The sequence below is a fragment of the Sorex araneus genome, chromosome 2, assembly GCF_027595985.1.
Source record: "Sorex araneus isolate mSorAra2 chromosome 2, mSorAra2.pri, whole genome shotgun sequence".
NCBI lineage: Eukaryota > Metazoa > Chordata > Mammalia > Eulipotyphla > Soricidae > Sorex > Sorex araneus.
Window position 1 is genome coordinate 344,115,956 of NC_073303.1, and position 21,632 is coordinate 344,137,587.

Consider the following 21,632-nt stretch of genomic DNA (forward strand, 5'->3'; position numbering starts at 1 on the left):
CCCATGGGTTTAAGAACATTATTTAACATTTATTATTATGTATCTTTAGCCAGAGAGCATATTAGAAAAATGGTAATATTCCATTTTAATTAAAAGTATTAATTTAAGCCTTCAGTATTAAAAAAATTTAAAAAACAAAGTTGCTGAACATTCCCAAGATATATTCATATCTAAAAGTTCTCTGCAAAGATGTTAAAAATATTATAAATATCTGATATTCAATTTACTGTCTTCTCAGCTTCTCATTTCAACTCTTAACAATGAATATATAGCATAAAGAGGCTACATTTCAGGCTCTCCTACCTTCATATTTTTGAGTCACATTGTTGCTGATCCCCTCTCGGAGGAGAATATCTCGCCCGCATGGCAGAGCCTGACAAGCTACCCATGGTGTATTCAGTATGCCAAAAACAGTAACAACGAGTCTCACAATAGAGACATTACTGGTGCCCGCTCGAGCAAATTGATGAACAACGGTATGACAGTGACAGTAATTGTTGCTGGCATTTATATTGTGACCACAGTCTCCATAGTATAGTTTCTTCAGCCTCCATCCTTTGAATAGTTAAGGGATTTTATGCTCATCAATAGACTTTTGTAAAGACAGGATCTCACATTAAACAAACTTTTTATTTTTTTTAATTTATTCTTTTATTGAATCACCATGTGGAAAGTTTCAAAGCTTTCAGGTTTAAGTCTCAGTCATACAATGCTTGAACACCCATCCCTTCACCAGTGCACATATTCCACCACCAAGAATCATAGTATACCTCCCCCCACCCCCCCCACCCCCCCACCTCCCCAGCTCTCCAGCTCCCCACCCAGCCTGTGTAACTGATAAATTTCACTTAACTTTCACTTTACTTTGAGTACATTCAATATTTCAACAAAAAACTCACTATTATTGTTTGGAGTTTCTCCCCCCTAAAGTCGGACTGAAATGGAAGCATTTGATAATTTGTTTTTCATTGCTGAGAATGAATAGATATGAAGTCAAGTGGCCGCACTAGCAGCTGCCTGGTTTTGTATTTCTGTATTTTAGTATTTTAGTAACTAAAACTTAACTCTTTAAAAGACCAATATTCTCTGATTTCTTTCATCTAATTTGTTAAGATAAAACCTAAATTTGGGGGGCATAATTTTTTCTTTGTATTGGTGTTTGTTTTTGATTCCTCTGGCAATGCTTAGGGACCCACCAAAGCTGCTCCTGACGGTCTGGTACTTGCAGAAGCAAATGCAGTGCCAGAGACCCAATCAGGGCCGGACACATGCAAGGCACACCTTTCACATTTATTTCATCTCTTCAGCCCCCAAACCTGCCTTTTTTACTACAAAAGTAGCAGAAATTCGCAAGCCACTTTAATGAAGGATTGGGAAAGGAAGCTAATATTTCCAGGATATATTTAATGTTTTAGGTATTTTAATATAATTAATATCATTAAGTCCACACATGTGTGTGTGTACACACACTCACACAGAGACAAAGACACACACACAAATAATAAAATGGCTTCCATCTTATTGCTATAGACATTGAGGTCCAGGGAGTTAAGGAAATCGTTTATGACAAAACACCCTAAGATAGAAGTGAAGATATCTGTATCTGTAGTTCGTGGAGCAGTTCCTCTTTTAACAAAAAGCCCACCTGACTCGAGTATGTCCTCCTTCCCTTTGTGTGGAGGCTTTTCTATGTTTTTGTGTGTATGGAGTTTATACAGAAATTCTGTGTGTGTGTGTCCCCACATCTCACATTTCTGGGAAAAATGAAAGTTAAAGCCAACAGACTACCCACTGATTAGCAAGTGTTTTTCAGACTTCCTTTGGTTAAATTATATTGACCCTGATTGGATTCATTGCCCAGGACTTTTCTTAGGAGGTCAGCACTCTGCAGTCTTCTGTCACCTCTCATTGGCAGTCTGGCAATTGCTATTTCTCTTCCCTCCTCTTAACTCAGCTACTTTATTTATCTACTGTCTACTGCCAGGGAATTCAACTAAGATGACTGCATCTTTTTTTCTCTTTAGATCCTGTAGGGAAATGAGGTGTCAACTTTAATGAGATAAGACAATCAGATATAATTGGGTTGTTCTTTAGCCAATTAAGAGTAAGTGTATATGGAGAATTAAAATGGAGTTAAACTTTCTCTGTGGCAACAAATTTTGCACTGAGTACTTTGCTCTGTTCCAAAATTGTATCACTTGTCATCCCGTTGATCTTTGATTTGCTCAAGCGGGTGCCATTTGTCCCTGTCACATGCTAATGTAGCCCAATGATATCTGCTCACTCCAGAAACACGAAGAGCCTCAAACCATTCAGGGTTTTGACGAAAAAGTCGGACCGTCTCATAGGTAGGCGGCCATGTGGTCTTTTGACGTCTGGTGGAATCCAGTTGGTAACAGCTCTAGTCCAGCAGTCGTCTCTAAATCGAGTTATGATTTAGTTCCAAAATTATAAAATATATTTTCACCGAAGTGTACATCTTGATGCAGATTCTCTTTTCATTTTGGACTATCCACCTCTCTGAGTAGTCATTTTCCTATGATATTCTTAAAGACTTTGAACCTTACTAGTTACCAATGACATAGGTTCTACTTCTCACATTGCTCCCATTTCAAGAGTTTTCCATTTTTATTCATTTCTCCAGCACTTCAGCTGTCAGAGCTTGACCTCAACTCCTTCATAGTGGGAATATTTTGACTCTAAATAAAACCTATGGAATTTTTTCTTTGTTTTCAAACATTTTTATCTTTAGGTTTTGCTTTGCTTCCATATCTGAGAAAGAAGTTGCTTCCTCATTCTCTTCTATCCTTAGTTCTATTTTTATCTGTGTAATACTTGTAATATGAGGGGGACATGCAGATTCTCAAAAAGCAGACACATTTTTACCTATCACCTTGACTCAACAAATGTTAGGAGCTGTCATATTTGCTTTAGTGTTTTCTAAATTTTAGTCACCATGACTTACAGTTTTAAAATACAGTATGACATGCTAATAATAGCATTCCAATATCAAACCCACCACCATTTTGCTCATTTTCTTCACCATTGTCTCAGAGTTGTTTTGAATTTTTTTTGACATTTCTTTCCAGGGCAGAAGTTTCTCAATTTGATGTAACCCCACCTTTTCATCTTTGCTTTTGTTCACTTAGCAAGTAACAATAATCACTGAAGATACCTCTGAATTCAGGGTCATGCCCATGTTTTCTTCAGTATAATTTATGCAGTCAAGTCTGATATTGAGGTCTTTAATCTATTTTGAATTTACTTTTGTGCGTGCTGTGAGTTATATTTTTACATGTGATTGATTAATTTTCCCAATACCATTTGTTGGAGGTTTTCCTTAATCTATTTCCTATTCCCTTGTCAAAATTAACCCGAGGATCTATATGTAGAGTTCTCAATTCTATTTCATTGGTCAAGGCACAGGAATCTGTCTCTTTTGATTCCTCTGGCTTTAAATATCACTTAAGGTTGGAAAGAGGAAAGGCTCCCATCTTTTTTCCTAGGATTGTTTTGACAATTTAAGGGGGTTTATTACTCCATCAATAGTGTTTGGTCTATGTCTTTAAAATTTTTTCTTTCTTTCTTTCTTTCTTTCTTTCTTTCTTTCTTTCTTTCTTTCTTTCTTTCTTTCTTTCTTTCTTTCTTTCTTTCTTTCTTTTTTTCTTTCTCTCTTTCTTTCTTTCTTTCTTTCTCTCTTTCTCTCTTTCTCTCTTTCTCTCTTTCTCTCTCTCTCTCTCTTTCTCTCTCTCTCTCTCTCTCTTTCTCTCTTTCTCTCTTTCTCTCTTTCTCTCTTTCTCTCTTTCTCTCTTTCTCTCTCTTTCTTTCTTTCTTTCTTTCTTTCTTTCTTTCTTTCTTTCTTTCTTTCTTTCTTTCTTTCTTTCTTTCTTTCTTTCTTTCTTTCTTTCTTTCTTTCTTTCTTTCTTTCTTTCTTTCTTTCTTTCTTTCTTCCAGAGGGGCTACACTTGGCACGTCTCAGGGTTTACTCCTTTCTATGAAGCTAGGGATTACTCCTAGTAGGGCTGGAGGAACCATATGAAGGGAATGATGTCAGCTTCTTGTAAGGCAGATGCCTTATTTTCTGTACTATCTCTCTGGTCCCTGGTCTGTGTCTTTAAAAAACGTCATGGGTATTTTTATGTGGACAGCATTAAATCTGTATGGTGTTTTGGTAGAACTGTCTTGTTGCTGAGATTAATACTTCCAATCCATGAGTAGAGGCTCTATTTCCATTCACTATGTCTAATTTCTCTTAGCAATGACATCGTTTTCATTATATAAATCTTTTACCTCTTTTGTTACATTTATTCCCAGGTATTTGAATTTTTGAGGTTTAATTATGAATGGTATGGTTTTTTTTAATTTCTCTCTCTTCTATTACATCATTTCACATAGGAATGCCATGGATTTCTGTGTGTTTATTTTGTAATCTGCTACTTTACTGTATGAGTTTATTGTCTAGTTTTTTTCTGTACAGTCTTTAGGATTTTCAAAGTACAGAATCATGTCATCTGAAAATTAAGATAATTTGATTACTTATATGTTTTTTTTAAAATTTTGATGCCATTGCCATCTTTCTTGCTTATTATTATAGCAAAGACTTGCCTTCTTATTATATTAACTAATATTTGTGAAAGTGGACATTCTTGTGTCTGATCTTAGTAGGAAGGCTTTTGATTTTTCACTCAAGTTGTATGATGTTAGCAATGCGAATGATTGAACCCCTGCCAGCTATGTGCAAAGCAAGCACCTTACCCACTGTACTATATCTCTGGCCCCTTAAATTGTTTTATTTTAAAATATGATATTAAAATTGATTTGTGTTTATTTTGATTGTATTGCATTCCCACTCCCACCCACTTCCTTTATGCCTTCCATTTGATTTTCTATACCATTAATTTATTTGGAAGTTGTAATTCTTATTTTTCCATGACTGCCTCTAGAGTTTCAACAAAGAAAAGAGCTAGTCTGTATTTTTCTTGTTCAAAACAAAGCGATGACTTTATAGTGCACTCTTATCAATCACAAGTCTCATCTTGCATGCAGTTTTAGTTCCACTTGCTTTAGCTCTCATCAGTTATTTGTATTACTTCTCTATTAAACTTTTATTTAGGATTACTTTAGTTTTTTAATTTAATGCTTCTGTAACCCAATCATTTCTTCCTTAATGAAAGTTTTTAATTTCTGTTTTTGTTGAGTATATTCACTAGTGGTTATTTTAACAGGATTATTTAAGAAATAATGTTTTCATTTTGGTTCTTTAAAATATTCTTAAAATCATTGCCTTCATTATAAGTTTTTGAAGGCTATTACTAGCAAAGTTCTAGATTGATACCTAATATCTTTTGGTACTTTAAAGATACCCTGTCATCTGTTACTTAGATTTCTTTGTCATTGTTATCCCCTTAAAGTTAATCAGTTTTTGCTCACTATTATTTTAAAGTTTTTTTATATATATATTTCCATTTAAGTGTATCAGATAGCTGAGTGTTTATTTTTCTGGAGTTTTGGTCTATGGCGTTACCTGAGGACTCGTTCTTTCAGTTCAGAGACATCGTTCAGCCATTGCCATTAAATCTTCAAATATTGATTTTTCCATCCATTGTGTTTTTTAATTTTGAATTCTACAGATGTACAATTCCAACTGCTGTTACATTTCTTCTATTTCTTCTCTATGCACTTGACTCATTTATCTATACTCTGGGTATTTCATCAGAATCCTTTACTAACCTATTTTTAAAATTTTTTACATAAGTTTTTTAATTTGTTATTTGGCCACACCTGGTGCTGCTCAGGGGTTACTTCTAGTGGGCTTGGGGACCGACTGGAAGGGATGCTGGTGATTGAACCTGGGTCAGCTGTGTGCAAGGCAAATGCCTTATCCATTGTACTAGAGCTCTGGCCCCCAAATCTAAATATTTTCATTACAGAGCCACACCTGGTAGTCCACAGAGGCTCCCTTAACTCTGTGCTCAGGATGGTGCTCAGGGCAGTGTATTTGGTATTTGGGATCAGATGGGGGTCAAATGTGGATCAAAAGTGCAAGACAAGCACCCTAACCCCTCTACCATCGTTTAGGTCCCTAAAACCTAAATTTTTATTTCTAGATGTTCTATTTGATTTTGTTTCAAATCTCTGGTGTTTAAAATAAGAGCCCAGGGAGTTTTTTTGGCTTTTTTTTTTCTGGTATATTGGATTTTTTTTTTTGTCTTTGTTTTCAAAAAAAGTTGAATTTTTTTTTTTTAAATCAATGCAAGAGAGTGAACACTGTAGGCTTTGTGTGCCCTGTGATTTCTGTCACAACTATGCAACTCTGTTGCAGTGCAAAGGCATACCTAGCCAATGTATAAACAATTGGGCATGCCTATGTTCCAGTAAAACTTTATTTACCAAAACAGTCATTGAATTGAATATAATTCATGGGCCATAGTTTTCTGACCTTTGATTTAAAATAAGCTTTATTGAATTATATTCAAGTGGTTCGCCTTAACTCAAGTAACAGAGTGGTAATTCTTCTGTTTGATGTATCAGCTAACTCTGCCTTATGGTGTATTATTTTCTCATGTGTCACAATTTTGAGTTGTAAGCTCTACATAAACCTTCTGTTGGAGGTCACAGTGCCTGGAGTAGTGGAATTATTTTTCAAAGCATACTGGCATTTCAGACCTTGCAGCTAACATTTTTATAAAGGATGGTTTTTAAATTATTGCCCTTAAAATACCCCAAATAGGAATCCTCTGAAATAATCCAGCACTTGTGCCTTGACACAGTGAAGCGTACAGCGACCAGATACCCACACTATGTTTATCTCTATTAACGTAAGCTGACATGTGGCTGGAGGATAGGGAGGCAGCGAAGGCATTTCCTTGCAAATGGCTGATCTGAGTTCCATCCCCCACACCCATGTGATTCCCCCAAGCCTCACCAGGAGTGATCCCTGAACACAAAACCAGGAATAAGCCCTGAGCACAGGCCAGTGTAGCCTGCAAATTTAAAAACATGAAAAAGAAAGCTGACCATCTTTTTATTGATACTATTAATCCTAGTTTTTATAGAATATTACAAAGATCATATTGTCACCATTTCTATTTCCAAGTTTTTGAGCATTATGATTGATTGGAAGATAAATTTCTTTAGTTGTACCTGGAGGTATTTTTAGGTAAAAAACATATCTCGGGGCGGGGGTGGAGGGTTGTGTGCATGGCAGAGACAGGATTAACCTGTGTGGCCCCCAAACAGATTAACAAAATATATAGCTGTGTTGCTGAAGAGCACAGAATCCCATGTGATCCCCCAAGCCTGCAGCAGTGATCTCTGAGTGCAAAGCCATGAGTAAGTCATATATATGTTTATGCATGCTTATGTGTGTATACATAAGTATGCATATATATATACACATATATGTATATGTATATATGGTATTGAATGAAATATGCATTATAAGAGCTAAAGGTAATCAGATTATGACAGAACACAAAATCACAAAAGTTCTTTCTGAAATACATTTTAATAGAAATGGAATTAAACATACATTGGATATATATATACATACACATACACACATTCATAGATAGGTGTGTGCATGTGTGTTTTTCCCGGTCTAATAAATTCCTACTTTGTGCTTTTTTATCACAGGACACTTGAAATGGACCAAAGCTGAGGACATTGACATAGAAACCCCGGGATCTATTCTTGTCAACACTAATTTAAGGGCATTAATAAATAAGCATACCTTTGCTTCTTTACCTCAGCATTTTCAACAATACCTCCTGCTTTTACTCCCAGAAGTAGATAGACAGGTAAGTGGAAGCTTTAGATGATATATCATGTAAATCAATTTGTCACCAGTATTGTTTTTTGAAGTGGCAGAACTATCCTTGAAGATAACTAATGCAGAGATGAACCATTTTATAATCATTGGTATATTGATACAATCTGTAAACCTATTGCTAGCATTGATATATTTAATCTGACAAAACCATTTTATAAAATTCTTAGCAAGCCAATTCAGAATTTAAAATTCAGCACAATACCATGGAGTTAGAACAACAGACCTACCCACACTGAGAAGGAAAAACAAAGAAATAAAATATCCCATTATCAAATAAAGCTTTGAAGTAGCTACTCCTTTGCCCAGAGGGAATATTGAAGTGCAACAAAAAAAATGCCAGGGTTTCTAAGAAATTATGTAAATGTTTTTATTCTCAACTCTTTCTAAAAAGCATTGAAAATTTATGTTTGCGGTTGCCTTCTGAGAATCTACCATAATGAATATGATTGCCTATAAATAATAACCTTTTATCTTTCTTTAGTATAACTGGAAATGCTTTAAGTGTATTTTGGTGTTTTTAAAATTCTTCTGAAATAAGAATTTACAAATATACAGCTTTAATAGCTTATATCAATCATCTTCCAGGGAGATTTCCTTAGAAAAGGAAAACATTTTACCACATATACTTGTATTAAATTTTCCCAAAATTATTAAGTGATAGTTAGAAAACATTTTCTTATGATTCTGATGTTTGTAAATGTTGGCAATTATATGTAGTTTCCAGTTGATGGACAGAATGTATGCTTGTGAATATGCATCTCAAAATTATAGCTGTATCCATAAATTGAAGTAGGGAAATCGATTTCATATATTCACATTACTTTAAGTTTCCTCATATGTTTATTGTATTCTGTTTTCTAGTATCTTAGTAATTTTCCTCCATACAAATTTAAAAAATAATGAGCTGTGTTGTACTAACATGCATTTTGGAAAGATTATTGTTCAAATAAACTAGAAAAAATATTTTAACTTTGGGTACATTTTTACTAGGGAGTCTCCCTTTATTTATGCCAGGAACATATTTAAGTGTTTTGAAGTTGTGAAACCCGCACGGCAGAGCCTGGCAAGCTACCCGTGGTGTATTCAGTATGCCCAAAACAGTAACACCAAGTCTCACAATGGAGACGTTACTGGTGCCCACTTGAGCAAATCGATGAGCAACGGGATGACAGTGAAGTAATGGAAAGACAGTACTTATCAAACAATTATTGGATTAATTATTGTACTCTTGTTAAGATATATAAGCTATATTAGTGAATAATCAAAATATGAGGTAGGAGCAAATAAGATGGAGTGGGGGATTATGCAAAATGTACTAACTTTTAAGAAAAGGAAAATCAGGAACAAATTTGAGATCATTGAATTTGGCTTTGATCATTGAAGTATAGGGGTAGAATTTGAATTAAACAGGTAGAAATTTCCAAGCAAGAGGTTTAGTGATACAGAATCAGAAGTTAGTATCCTGGGAATCTGGATTGTGGGAAGAACAATACAAACGAATCTACAAAGAAAAATTGAAAGTTGATTTTGGCAGATTCCCAAGTATGAGACTGAGGTAATGATTCTGAACAGTGTTCTTGTTCTGTAGTGCGAAATCATTGTGGACTTTTGATCAGAACTGTCATGTAATACGATCCATGCTTTTAAAGAAAGCCATTCTGGCAGTAGTCAAAGGAATGTCATGGGTGGGAAGCATGAAATTAGAATAGTTAGAAAACAATTTTAGTTATAACTGACAGGTTGGGCAGGGGGGTAACATTAAGATTTAAATTTGGAGAATAACTTGTAAATTAAAAAAGGCAATGTGTTCATCATTACCATCATTTTCTTAATGGATTAATAATTTTGCTAGTGAGTAAAAGCAAGTTTACACTTTAAAACTAACATTTCAAACTAGGTATAGGGAGAAATAAGGTACCAGGGGAGGCTGCTGGTGAGACTCAGATCTCAAGCCTGTGACTGAGTAGTTTAGGAATTAAGAAAAATTTTTAGTGTTCAAAATATTCATCAATTTCAACATGAGTATGGTGGCTTAGCTTGCATGCAATTTTTTCCTGTCCACTTCCAGAGGAAGATTTAGCATATGAAGAGTTCTTGAATGTTTTTGGAATAAAAAAATGATGAGTTATTCCTGGTGAAGACAAATATTTTTATAACCTGAAAGGCCAGTCTGCACTTAATATTTTATTCAACCTGTAACACTTTCTGTCCCTCAACTTTTTTGGATACTGTGAGAAATATAAATGAAGCATAATGCCTCCTTTCTAATAAAGTTTAGTCTATTGAGAAATTATTCAAGAATTATTTTCTGTGTTGTGTGTAATACATACTTGTGAAATACAGAGGACACAGAGTAAATGCTTTGAAGAAATAATAGAAGAAAACAAGTAGGCTCATGCTTAAATACAAATACTCAGGCTCATTACTAGGAAACAAAACCAATTGTTGGATAGCCCCACACTACATAAGGGGAGGCAGAACAATATAAATGCAAAATAGAATTACAAGAGAAGTTACTGATGTCGGTGGACCCCACGGGTGACTTACGTGAAACGGGGAGGAGAAAGACGGCCACTTTCTCTCCAACCGCCTCTAACACCCGGGACCCAGGGTTACTGGGTTCTTGTCTGGCTCTCGGAAAAGAATTTCAGGAGTAGACAAGCAGTGAAGTAACAGATTTTATTTAGAGGTTTCTGAGGGAAGGAGGAAGGATAAGTGGGAGAGTAGTAAGAATAACATGCTCAAGAGAGAACTCGGGCTTCTCCAAGGGTGGAGGAAGCTCTACACACATCCTAGCACTAGACATGAAAGCATGATAGTACACATCTCAAGGGGGGAGATGCAGGCGACACATGTGCTCGGGCACCACATGTGCTCGGCCACGTGGGCACAAGCAGCACATGGGCTCAGGCAGCATATGTGCGCACTTCCTTTGTTCAAGGTGGCCTTTATAGGGTTTCTTCAACCTGCCCCCACGTGGGGGCTTCTTCCCAGGTAAAAGTCCGTTGCTAAGGAGGTTACCAGGGAGGCTGGGTCTTCTTTAGGCTGGATCACATTTTAATCAGATTAAGGGAGAGGTTGACAGAATTGAGGAACTTCATGGGGAGGGGTCCAACTGAAGGTCTTATCAGGTCTGTTCTCTGTATCCACAGGGTGGGTCAGTCTCAGGATTTTCCTCCCCAGAGACTTTGATAATCTAAGTTTCATTGCTAGGGGCCTTTCCCTATCTACCTGCCTACATCATTATCAAAAGTAATAGAGGATGAGTATTTTACTGAAAGTACACTAAAGAAGATTTTGTGGTGGAGGGTATATTTAAGTTGAACCTAAGAAGGACTAACAGGTGTTTTGAAAGGGAAAGTAGAGCATGCCATTTATATAAAGAATTGCTGCTTGTGTGTTCCAGACAATTTAGTCCAGTGTAATTTTACTATACTGCTGGGGGAAGGTGTTTGGATATTTTGCTGAAGGGAATTGTGACCTACAACTTTGAAGGCTTGGTTACTATCAAAATTCTTTGAACTTCTCCTGAAACCATAAATTTTCCAAATGAGAAATGTCATGCATAATGCAATAGAAACAAACCTGTTAGTGCTTGGATGTTAGAAGAGGATCCAAAGGATAAATAGAATTCAGTTCTTATTTTTTTTCCTTATGGTTCTGTAGCCCTGTGAATGTTGGCTCCAACATGCAGAAAAGGTAAAAATGAAGAGAGACAATTGAAGTCTTGGAGGTTAGAAATATGACTAACCTTGAACTTGGGCCTTGGAAATGAAGAAAGGACTTGAGTTCCAGATATCATCCAGACAGATGGGGAGAAATGTCAGGACACCAAAATTACTGCTTTGTTAGTCCAGCACATAAATAACCAGATATGTTGGACATGACAGTTTTCCAGGCAAAATGAGTAGAAACTGCATGGAAATGTGACTTTCATCACATAGATGAGTCAATGGATGGGACTATGATTATGTGAAATAGCTAAATAATTCACTTTTGCCATGGCTTATCTTCACATAGTTTTACAAAATACAGTGTTTCCTTCATTTATTTTCCAGATTTCTGCCTGGTTCCTTATCTAAGGCAGTCCTACATGACTCCTATTTTGTAAATAAAAGCTGGCGATTATTCCATTTTTCCATCTGTAAATGGTGGTGGAACATTGGGCATCTCAATTTTCTTACTAGTGCAAGTGTCATTAAGTAACCTATCTTTTCTTTTGGCATCTATTCATCTTAGATTACATTTTTCAACTTTCTGATATAAAACATTGTAACAGTTTTAACTTTGCTTGTATTCTTTCACACATATTACAAGCAATACAATCAAATTTAGACTAAACATTATTGGGCTTTTTTGACTCTGGTAGTTAGACAATAAAGATTACAGGTGACTTCTCATTGTTCTCAGTTTTAGTAATTATCAAGAAATAGTTAATCATTTATTATAATAATTTAAGATATTCTTTCTTGTTGAACTTACTCTAAATTGAAATGTCTTTGTGACAGTGGTAGCTACCTGAATCAAAAACTGAATACTTGCCATTTGGTTCCTATTCATGGTAAATATATTTCTTAGTATTTCAAGGATAAAGCTAAAATTTATACCAATGTTCATGTTTATATCACATGAGTGTAGCTTAAACAATGATGTGCAGATTATTTCAAAGCAAATTATTTTAAAGCAGCCAGACCTTATCTTGAAGTTTATAGTATTCACTGTATCCTGAGGCTTAGCAATGCACTGTTGTAGAGGTCAGAGATATTTGAGAAATTTGTTTCTTAGAAATACTTCTAGCTTATGGGGGTGAGAGGAGGAAAACATAGCGACAGTGCCCACTAGTGGAGTAGGCATTGTTTGTTTTTTGACAGGTTTGTTGATAATTCTATTGTTTGAAATGCCCACAGACTGATTATATAACTTTCGAATGATGGAGATGATGTTCTGGTACACCCTTCTTAACTATAGTGAAAACATTGGACTCTGAGGAGACTATGAAAATCATTGTCATCCTAGAGGAATACATATATTTGTGAGAGAATGTGGATGAGAAGGTCTGTGGAAAAGATTAACATGTTGATACTGGCATGAATTTGTGTTAATTAATCCACATTCAAATGTGAGCCACCAGTACAAACCAGTATCAATGTGTTAAGATACAAGGTAAAAAATGGCAACTCTGTGCCCAGTCATGAATTTGGGTATTATGTGTGGGCAGTGATGTCACATCAGCATTACAGTGTCATTGGGTAACAAGCAGGATGTCTTGTCTTTGTCTCTGTGCGTGGGTAGCATTTCTCAGCCAGGATCCACATAACCCTGGGGCGGGCTGGGGGTTCTCTGAAAGCAATAATACAGTGAGTAGGGGGTTTTCCTTGCACACAGCCAACCCAGGTTTGATCTCCCATGCCCCATATGGTCCTCTGCACCCCTCCAGGAGTGAGCACAGAGCCAAGATTTAGCTCTGAACACCATTGCATGTGCTTCTCCGCACCCGCCAAACAATTACAAAACAAAAAAGCAAATGACACCTGGGTGCCTCCAGGATATTCCATGGGGATCACAGGTGAAAAATTATATATATATGAAGAGGGCATAGCGTAAGACTAGGGGCCAGCTAGTAGAACAAGGGGACCACAGGAAGGAAACCAGGGTAGAGGGGGACCACCATAAGAATAAAGGTTGAGTTTATAACTTTTTGAACAGTTGAAAGTACATTTAAAAAGAGATTTTCATCTTGATGGGGTTTCCATTACCTCTCTTCTCATTTCCTCAGCCCGTCAAAGCATTGTGGCCTAACGGTGGTCACTGTCACTGTCATCCCATTGCTCATTGATTTGCTCGAGCAGGCACCAGTAACGTCTCCACTGTGAGACTTGTTACTGTTTTTGGCAGATTGGGTAAGCCACGAGTAGCTTGCCAGGCACTGCCGTGGGGGCGAGATACTCTTGGTAGCCTGCTGGGCTCTCTGAGAGGGGTGGAGGAATCGAACCCGGGTTGGCTGCATGCAAGGCAAATGCCCTGCCACTGTGCTATAGCTCCAGCCCCCTAAAGGTTGTATTTTTTGTAAATGAAAACATTTTCTTTTTTTTTTTTTTTTTTTTTTAAATAATTTTATTGAATCACCATGTGGAGGGTTACATAGTTCTCAGGATTATGTCGGTTATACAATTCTCAAACACCCTTCCCTTTACCAGTGCCCATCTCCCATCACCAACCCCCCCAGTATACCTGCCACCCCCTCCCACCTCCCCAGTCCCCACCCTTGTACATGATAAGTTCCACTTCGTTTATGCCTTATCTCGATTACATTCCATGTTTCAACACACAACTCACTACCGTTGTTGGGGTTTCCCCCAAAAAAGGAAAGCAGTCCTATTGCCAAGGAGGCATTTGATAGTTCTCCACTGCTAAGAATATAGAGATATTAAGTCCCACTGTTTGTTACATAACTTTTCTTTTTCCCCCTTGCCCCGCGCCACCGAGTTCACGCCTGTTTGGTAATCGCCACGCTGCCTGACAAGGGAAAAAAAAAAACGAAAAGGATGGTTATTTCCCGTCATCGGCAGGCGTGGGGCTCTGGCTTAGTTGATAGACTAGTAGAGTTTCTGCAAGCAGTTTCTGGAACCGAAGGGCTTGCGCTGGTATCGGCTCCGGCTCGAGATTCCACCAGCGTCCCACTGTTCCATGTACATAATTTTTCCCCTTATATCCCATTCCCACGCCACCAGGTCTGTTTGCTTAATGGACATCACACTATGTTTGACACCACGCCGCCTTTCTTCCCGAGAAAGGATATTTCTTCTCAGCCGGCGTGGGGATATAGCTTAGTTCAGTCTAGAGAGATGGCTACCACTTTGATTGCCTTCAATATTTCAGCAACAGACTTACTATTCTTGTTAGGATCTCCCACAAAAGTCCGACCCATTAAAAAGGGACATATTACATATTGCTGATGCTAAGATGACATTAGGTTTTGGGTTTCTGTATAAAGTCCAGGGAAAGTACAACCAGAAATAACATCACTACAAACTTTTACCCTTTTATGGTGCTCATAAGATGGAGAAGCCTAGAGAGAGGCTCGGCGTCTCCATTTTGCGCTCAGGAAAACCGCGGATCCTGCGCTGTGCTCAGGGGGGAGGTGTGGAGAGAGAGAGAGGTTAAAAGAATTGGGGGATGCCCGGCTCCCACTGTTTCAGCGCACCGTGGGGTCTCTGGTCCCATGCCGGAATTAGTTCAGTGGGCTGTTTGGAGTCCAAGAGCGCTTCCTTGGGCTCTTCCATCATGCTCGCTCCGCAGCAGGGTCCAAAGGGCGAAAACATTTTCTAAGGTACAAGGGAGAAAAGGAAATCAGCAATGGTAATCATTATCATGCAATCCGTAGATTGATTCTGTTGAGGTTTAGCCAGTTTTCCCAATTCTTTTACTTAATGCTTTTTTGTATTCTTAATTTTATTCAGATAACTTTTGTTGACTTATGCATGTTTTAGCTTCCCAAATTGAAGCAATTGATGATAATAATTAAAGATATAAAAGAGAAGATTGATATGTTGACCATTTGGAATAGCTGAGAAAGAAAGAACTATTGGGAAAGCTGGTTTGGAGGAGGCAAAAAAGATGCTGCTTTCTGAATTCAGATAAAAGATAGAGGAAATGTGGAGTGAATAAATACTTGTGATGATTACAGTGAGAAGTGGGGAGGCAGAGGGGTGATGAGGTGTATGGTGGTGTACTTGTCTGTCCAGACAGAGGATCAGGGATTTCAGGAGAATGAGAAAAAGAAGCTCTGGAAATCATCTTTATTTTTTATGCTACGTGAACAAGTGGTTGTAGAACATCATTGAGGGGCCATTTAAGGTTAGTTGGCAGTAGATGTTGTCTGCTTAAGTGCCTTCCCTAGAAAACTAGCTTGGAGTAGATGTGACGGATGCTGCATTTTGCAATGAAGAGCTGAACAGTTTCAGGCTGTTTGTGAGATGTTGATTGGATAGTTGATGATAAGATCTAGGCTGTAAAGGGGGAAAAATTAGATCAAAGTGAATGGATTAAGTGGCCATATTAACAAGAATAAAATGACATTATAGAGAAATTGTGTTGTTGAAGAAAGCAATAATCTCAAATAATAGACTTCAGATATGATCAGGGTAGGTAAACACGTGGGTTAGGATATACCCCTGTGACATTTTGACTTAGATATCAAATACAAAGACACCGGTGGGCAGAGCAGCGTTCTTCGGTGTTAGTGAACAGGTAGAATTGTAGCTCGCTCTTCATTCAGTTAACAGTGTAGAAATATTGGCTTAATAAATTCAGTGATTCAGACATGCTTTTGTGCTTCCCTATCTGCAGGATATGCTTGGAGAATTTTTAGAACCTCATTGATTATACATAGCAAATCTCTCCTTTCTTTAGGAATTTGTACTTTATAAACTGTGTCTACATACAACTATTTTGTGACCTTTTAAAAATATATGGCAGATGCTAGAATAAATGTCAACTAAAGTGGAGTCACATTTAGGTTTTTATTACATTTTCAAATTGAACCTCACTGATGAATAGCTTGTTGTCATTTCTGTCACATGTATCATTTTTAAGTGATGTTCATCTTTACCTCCATTTAGTGGTGTCAGGACTATCAGGGCTTCCTCTCCAAATACTTACAAGACCATCCCCCAACTGCTTCTAAATAAATTTTACCTATCATTTTTTGTCCAAATGATAACTGAAGCATATCAATTCATTCTTACTAATTCCCAGTTTTGTTCCACATTTATATCTGTGCATCTGTGGTTTGTCAAATGAATGGTCACTGAAAGATATGTACTGTATAGGCTCTTTAAAATCCTATCTAGTTTCGTTCCTTCAGGTTTTTGCTCTCACTGGCAATAATGCACATAATTTTAACTGTGGAGAATGTCATTAAACTAAAATGGAACATTTACACAGTCCTTTTTGCAAAGAATTTGGAGTAGGAAAATGAATGTGTGTGTCAGACATTTTATAGCACATGAGAATGTGATTTATTGATTTCTGATGGCTCTGTTGGCATCAGTGTATATATTTAAAGAAGTCACGCAGCCTTTATAAATGCAAATGGGAAAGGGCTTTCCATCTTTTTCCTCTATGGAAATAGCTCATGCATTTGCAATAACTCGGGTTCCTCTTAGAGATTGCTCTATGTACTGTATATATTGATTTTAAAATTATACAGCATTTTCATTCTACAAATAGCGTATATAATGAAATGTCAATTTACCTAACAGATTATAAAAATTCAAAAGTATTAAAGATATGAAAAAATACTAGTATCATAAGCCTTTAGGTAAAATAAATGTGTGCTTGAGATGTAATTATTTTAATGGAACTGGCACTTTGGCTTTTTCTCTGCTTCTGAAAGCATATCTTAGAGTGCTTAAGAAATCCAATATTCCTTCTAGCCTAAGTCACTTACTGGTGATAGTAAATCATATATGGCCAAAGATATTCTTGCAGACCATGCCTGAATATTTCCATTCTCATCATTTGATCTATATACTTATGAAGGGAAGTGATTTCATCTTGATATTATTCACATCTAATCCAACTGGAAAGTTAACATCAAATCCTATTTATCAGTATCTGTTTCAGGATATGACAAATAATGTACAGACTAAATTGAATTACAGATGGGATTAATTCTACATAATAGGCAATCTGGCAAATGGAGCTTATTTCAATTCATGCATAAGGGATTGGACAAGTTGATCGAAAACGTTTAATCTGGAGAACAATCTAGATTGTGCATTAAACTTCTTTCATGCTCCTTTATGTAGGAGAATACAAAATGCTAATTTCACGTTCTTTGATATCATATCAACCACATTAGTATATGGTTGCCAAACATTTAATATGTTGGCATATTAGATTGCAAACATTTAATACTATTGCTTAGTATTTTCATAATTACCTTTTTTCTATCTTATACACATTATTTAATAATATATTTATGCATCACACTCATTAGCTAGTTTCTTCAGCAGTGGGAAAGGAACATAGGGATTTTTAACCTTGCATTTTTTTACGAATAAAAATGATCAGCAATAAGATTTGAGAAGTGAGTCATTTGTGTGGCATGCATTTTAGTAACAAAAATATTGTGGGCTATTCCATGGGACCATTGTGAACAGGTATCATACAGTGACTCACTGCTAAGTTAGGTTCAAGGAGAGATGGAAGAGAACTGATCTCATTAAACCACAATTAGAACTGCTAATATTATTCTGGACTGGAGCGATAGCACAGCAGGTAGGGCGTTTGCCTTGCACATGGCCAATCCAGGTTTGATTCCTCTGCCCCTCAGGAGGAGCCCGGCAAGCTACCGAGAGTATCCTGCCCACACGGCAGAGCCTGGTAAGCTACCTGTGGTGTATTCGATATGCCAGAAACAGTAACAAGAAGTCTCGCAATGGAGACATTACTGGTGCCCACTCGAGCAAATCAATGGGCAACAGGACGACAGTACTACAGAGCTACAGTATTATAATCTGTCAAAAAATATAGTTGCCTGATAAAAGCCTTTGATTTTTTTTGGTAAAATTTATTAAGATCCTTGTGAATATCTAAACAATCAGTTCTAAACAAGTAGAGAACAATGTAGTCAAGTTTGATGATCTGAATTAAGGTTATGGTATAAGTAGGTATATTTCATTCCATCTCCCAATTCTAAATTCCATTAGAATGACAGCAGAGTTTTCTTGTATTATTTTTTTGTCAGTTTGGAAACCTAGTGAAAGAATGACATTTAGTTACAAAAAATGTTGAGAAATTTCCGTAGGAAGGAGTGAAAGTGAAACAAAATTGAGCCGAGAGAAGGCCAAAATGATGCATAGAAAGGAAAACTATATGGAATCTGACTGGTAGGGATGATGAATTTGCCTTAAGACATAAGCCCAAAAGAGAAGGGACCACTGTGACAATGATAGTGGGAAATGATCACTCCGGACAAGGACTGAGTACTGAAAGGTGGTAGAATGATATGCCTGATAACCTTTGAGTGACAATATTGCAAGCCACAGTGACTTAAAGGGGCGAGAGACATTGAGAAAGAGAGACAGAAGGTAAATGTTAGCTAAATAGTGGTAGGCGGGTGGGCATGGAACTGGGAACATTTGTGGTAGGAAACTACACTAGTATAGGGGTGGGTGTTGAGAACATTGTATGATTGAAATCCAATCATGAACCACTTTGTAATTCTGTATCTCACTGTGATTCAATTAAACAGAAATGAGCACCTCTAAGTAGTCAGGGCCAGAGTTAAGTGTGGTATCTTCTAGAAGTGCAGTTCTCCACACCGTTCATGGTTTCTGGAAATGTTCACTCGTAACCAGTCTCTAATAGCAGGTGTCCACTATAATATTTATAGTCTGTACTTGCTAAGGGTTTCTTTGTTTTCTTTGTGCAGAAATTGTTTAGCTGGTTAAGAAATGCTTTTCCTTAATGATATATCTTGAACTATATGGTTAAGTGTTGTTTATTAAAGAATGAATGTCTAGTCCTCACAAGTGCCCTAAACTCTACTTGGAATAAACATGCATATTTACTTCACCCCATATCCAAAATTAAAAGATATAGACAAGGTTGAGAAGAGTATCCGAGAGAAGCCAATTCAGTATTTAAAACTGATTTGACCCCTCCTGACCTTAATCTTAGGGTGACAAGATAGAGATCAGTATGTGATGGAGGAAGTTCAAAACTAAGGCCCAGCATGGCAGTTTTAGAGCAAGGATATGCTATTAATTTAAACACACACATTAAAAAGATGGGTTTGACAATATCAGTTAATACATTGAAGGTGATTCATAAAAAGTACTTTTACAAATACTGAGGCTTCATAAAAGTATATGTGCCGCTCTAGATGCTGGGTATGTTACGTGAAACTGTCATGCATCTTATACTCATTGAGTTTACTATTTAGTTGGGGCAATAACACTGGACATAGTTAAGGTACATGAAACTCCCTGGGAATATAACTTTGAAGATGAGAGTGAAAGCCTCTGATTATCTGAGAAACTCATGAATGAGCTTGATGCAGTTATTTGGAAACATTTTGAGTGCTTCGGAGCTGGAACTCATCTTGGGCACCACTAGAACTGTTTGCTCTAGTTTGTGGTCAATACTTCCTCATGTCTTTGGCACTATAACTAGTAGAAACACACACCATGAGTAGAGTTCCCTGTATGTGTCCAGGGGACTGAGGCCTCATTCAAGAGGAAAGACCTCTGGGTCTTTCTTCAAATTTGTGCTTTCGTCGACATGGCTGAAGAACTTCAAAATTCTCTCTGATACTGTGGTTATCTTCTCTGATTCTGTGATTTTCTTCCGTTGAACTTCAACTACCTTGGTTTCCTCTCCAGTTCAGTGTCTTGAGTCTTGATAGCTCATTAGGTGGATCGTGTACTGTTAACTGAGTTAGATAAACCAGAAGAAAGAGATCTACTACTAGATGTTGTAGATCTACTACTTCTGAGATGTGCATGCTTTGGGCATATTGCTTGTGAGATGCATTTGGGAATTTTGAATAAGAGTTTATCTGTCTAGGTCTCAAGGTTAGAATAGAATTCTAAGCTGGAGGTTTGAAAACAAAGAGGACCCACTTATTCTTAATTGTTAATTAAACTCAGTATATAAATGGTAAGATCTTAGAGGCAGGAGGGCTTAGATTAAGGTGTGTGATTTTCAAATATGAATGGCTTAATGATCCTGCTTACAAGACAACTGAAAAGTAGTAGCTAGTAAAGCGAAGTAGAGAAAAATTAAGAATTTGTGTCACTCTAGTTGAACCAGTGAATTTTTAAGAAGGGGGCTATATTTTATTTAATGCTAAAGTGTTGAGTCATGTAGGAATTAAGAGTTAACCATTACATTTTACACACTAGTGATTTTGACAAGAGCAATTTTGAAGTAATAGGAAGGGAAAAGTTTGGAGTGATTTCAAAAGATAATGGAAGAAAAGAATCTGGATACTACTTACTCTATGTCCACATGTGAAAAAGAGAGAAATGGTAAAGTAGATCTTAGAACTCTTGTAGAATACATTGAGGCCACAGTTCCTTTTTATTTAGTGCTCTTGGACATGGATTCTTTTCTTTCACAGTCTAGTTCTGATTGTATATAAAAATGCTGTTTCATTCTCTCTCTTACCTTTTAATTTTTGAATTTTACCTTTTCTATTTTAATTTTCTGAGACACCATGATTTATAATACTGCTAAAGATAGAGTTGTTCACGTATGCAGTGTCCCAACACCACACTCCCTCTGTGTCTGCCTTCCTCGCCCATTGTCCCACGATTTCCTGCCCAGTTCCCTGTGGCAAGCTCAGGGTCTGTATGAGCTATTGTATTTTTAGCCACATTATTCATTTTTTAGATATTTCCGTTTTTTCTTTTTGTACTTTTGTTTCCCATATAACCATATCATTTATTAATAATATGTATCTCCTATTACATAAGTACTGTGCTTTGTAGAACACTGTCTGTAGCACTGCACTGTCTTCCCGTTGTTCATTGATTTGCTTGAGCAGGCACCAGTAATGTCTCCATTGTGAGACTTGTTGTTACTGTTTTTGGCATATCAAATACACCACGGGAGCTTGCCAGGCTCTGCCATATGGGTGGAATATTCTCAGTAGCTTGCTGGGCTCTCTGAGAGGGACAGAGGAATCAAACCTGGGTTAGCTGCATGCAAGGCAAACACCCTACCCACTGTGCTATCGCTCCAGTCCAACAAATTATTAATTACTTGCAGTAATTATTTTAAGTACTTT

At 37.0% G+C, this 21,632-nt stretch overlaps 1 protein-coding gene across 1 annotated transcript in view; it reads left to right on the forward strand.

Moving 5' to 3' along the window:
* Positions 1-21,632, forward strand: part of ASXL3 (ASXL transcriptional regulator 3) — a 175,980-nt gene that overhangs the window by 102,415 nt on the left and 51,933 nt on the right. Inside the window, exon 8 of the mRNA XM_055127879.1 lies at positions 7,636-7,799. Coding sequence (XP_054983854.1) covers positions 7,636-7,799 — 164 coding nt within the window. The remainder of the gene's footprint in view (positions 1-7,635; positions 7,800-21,632) is intronic.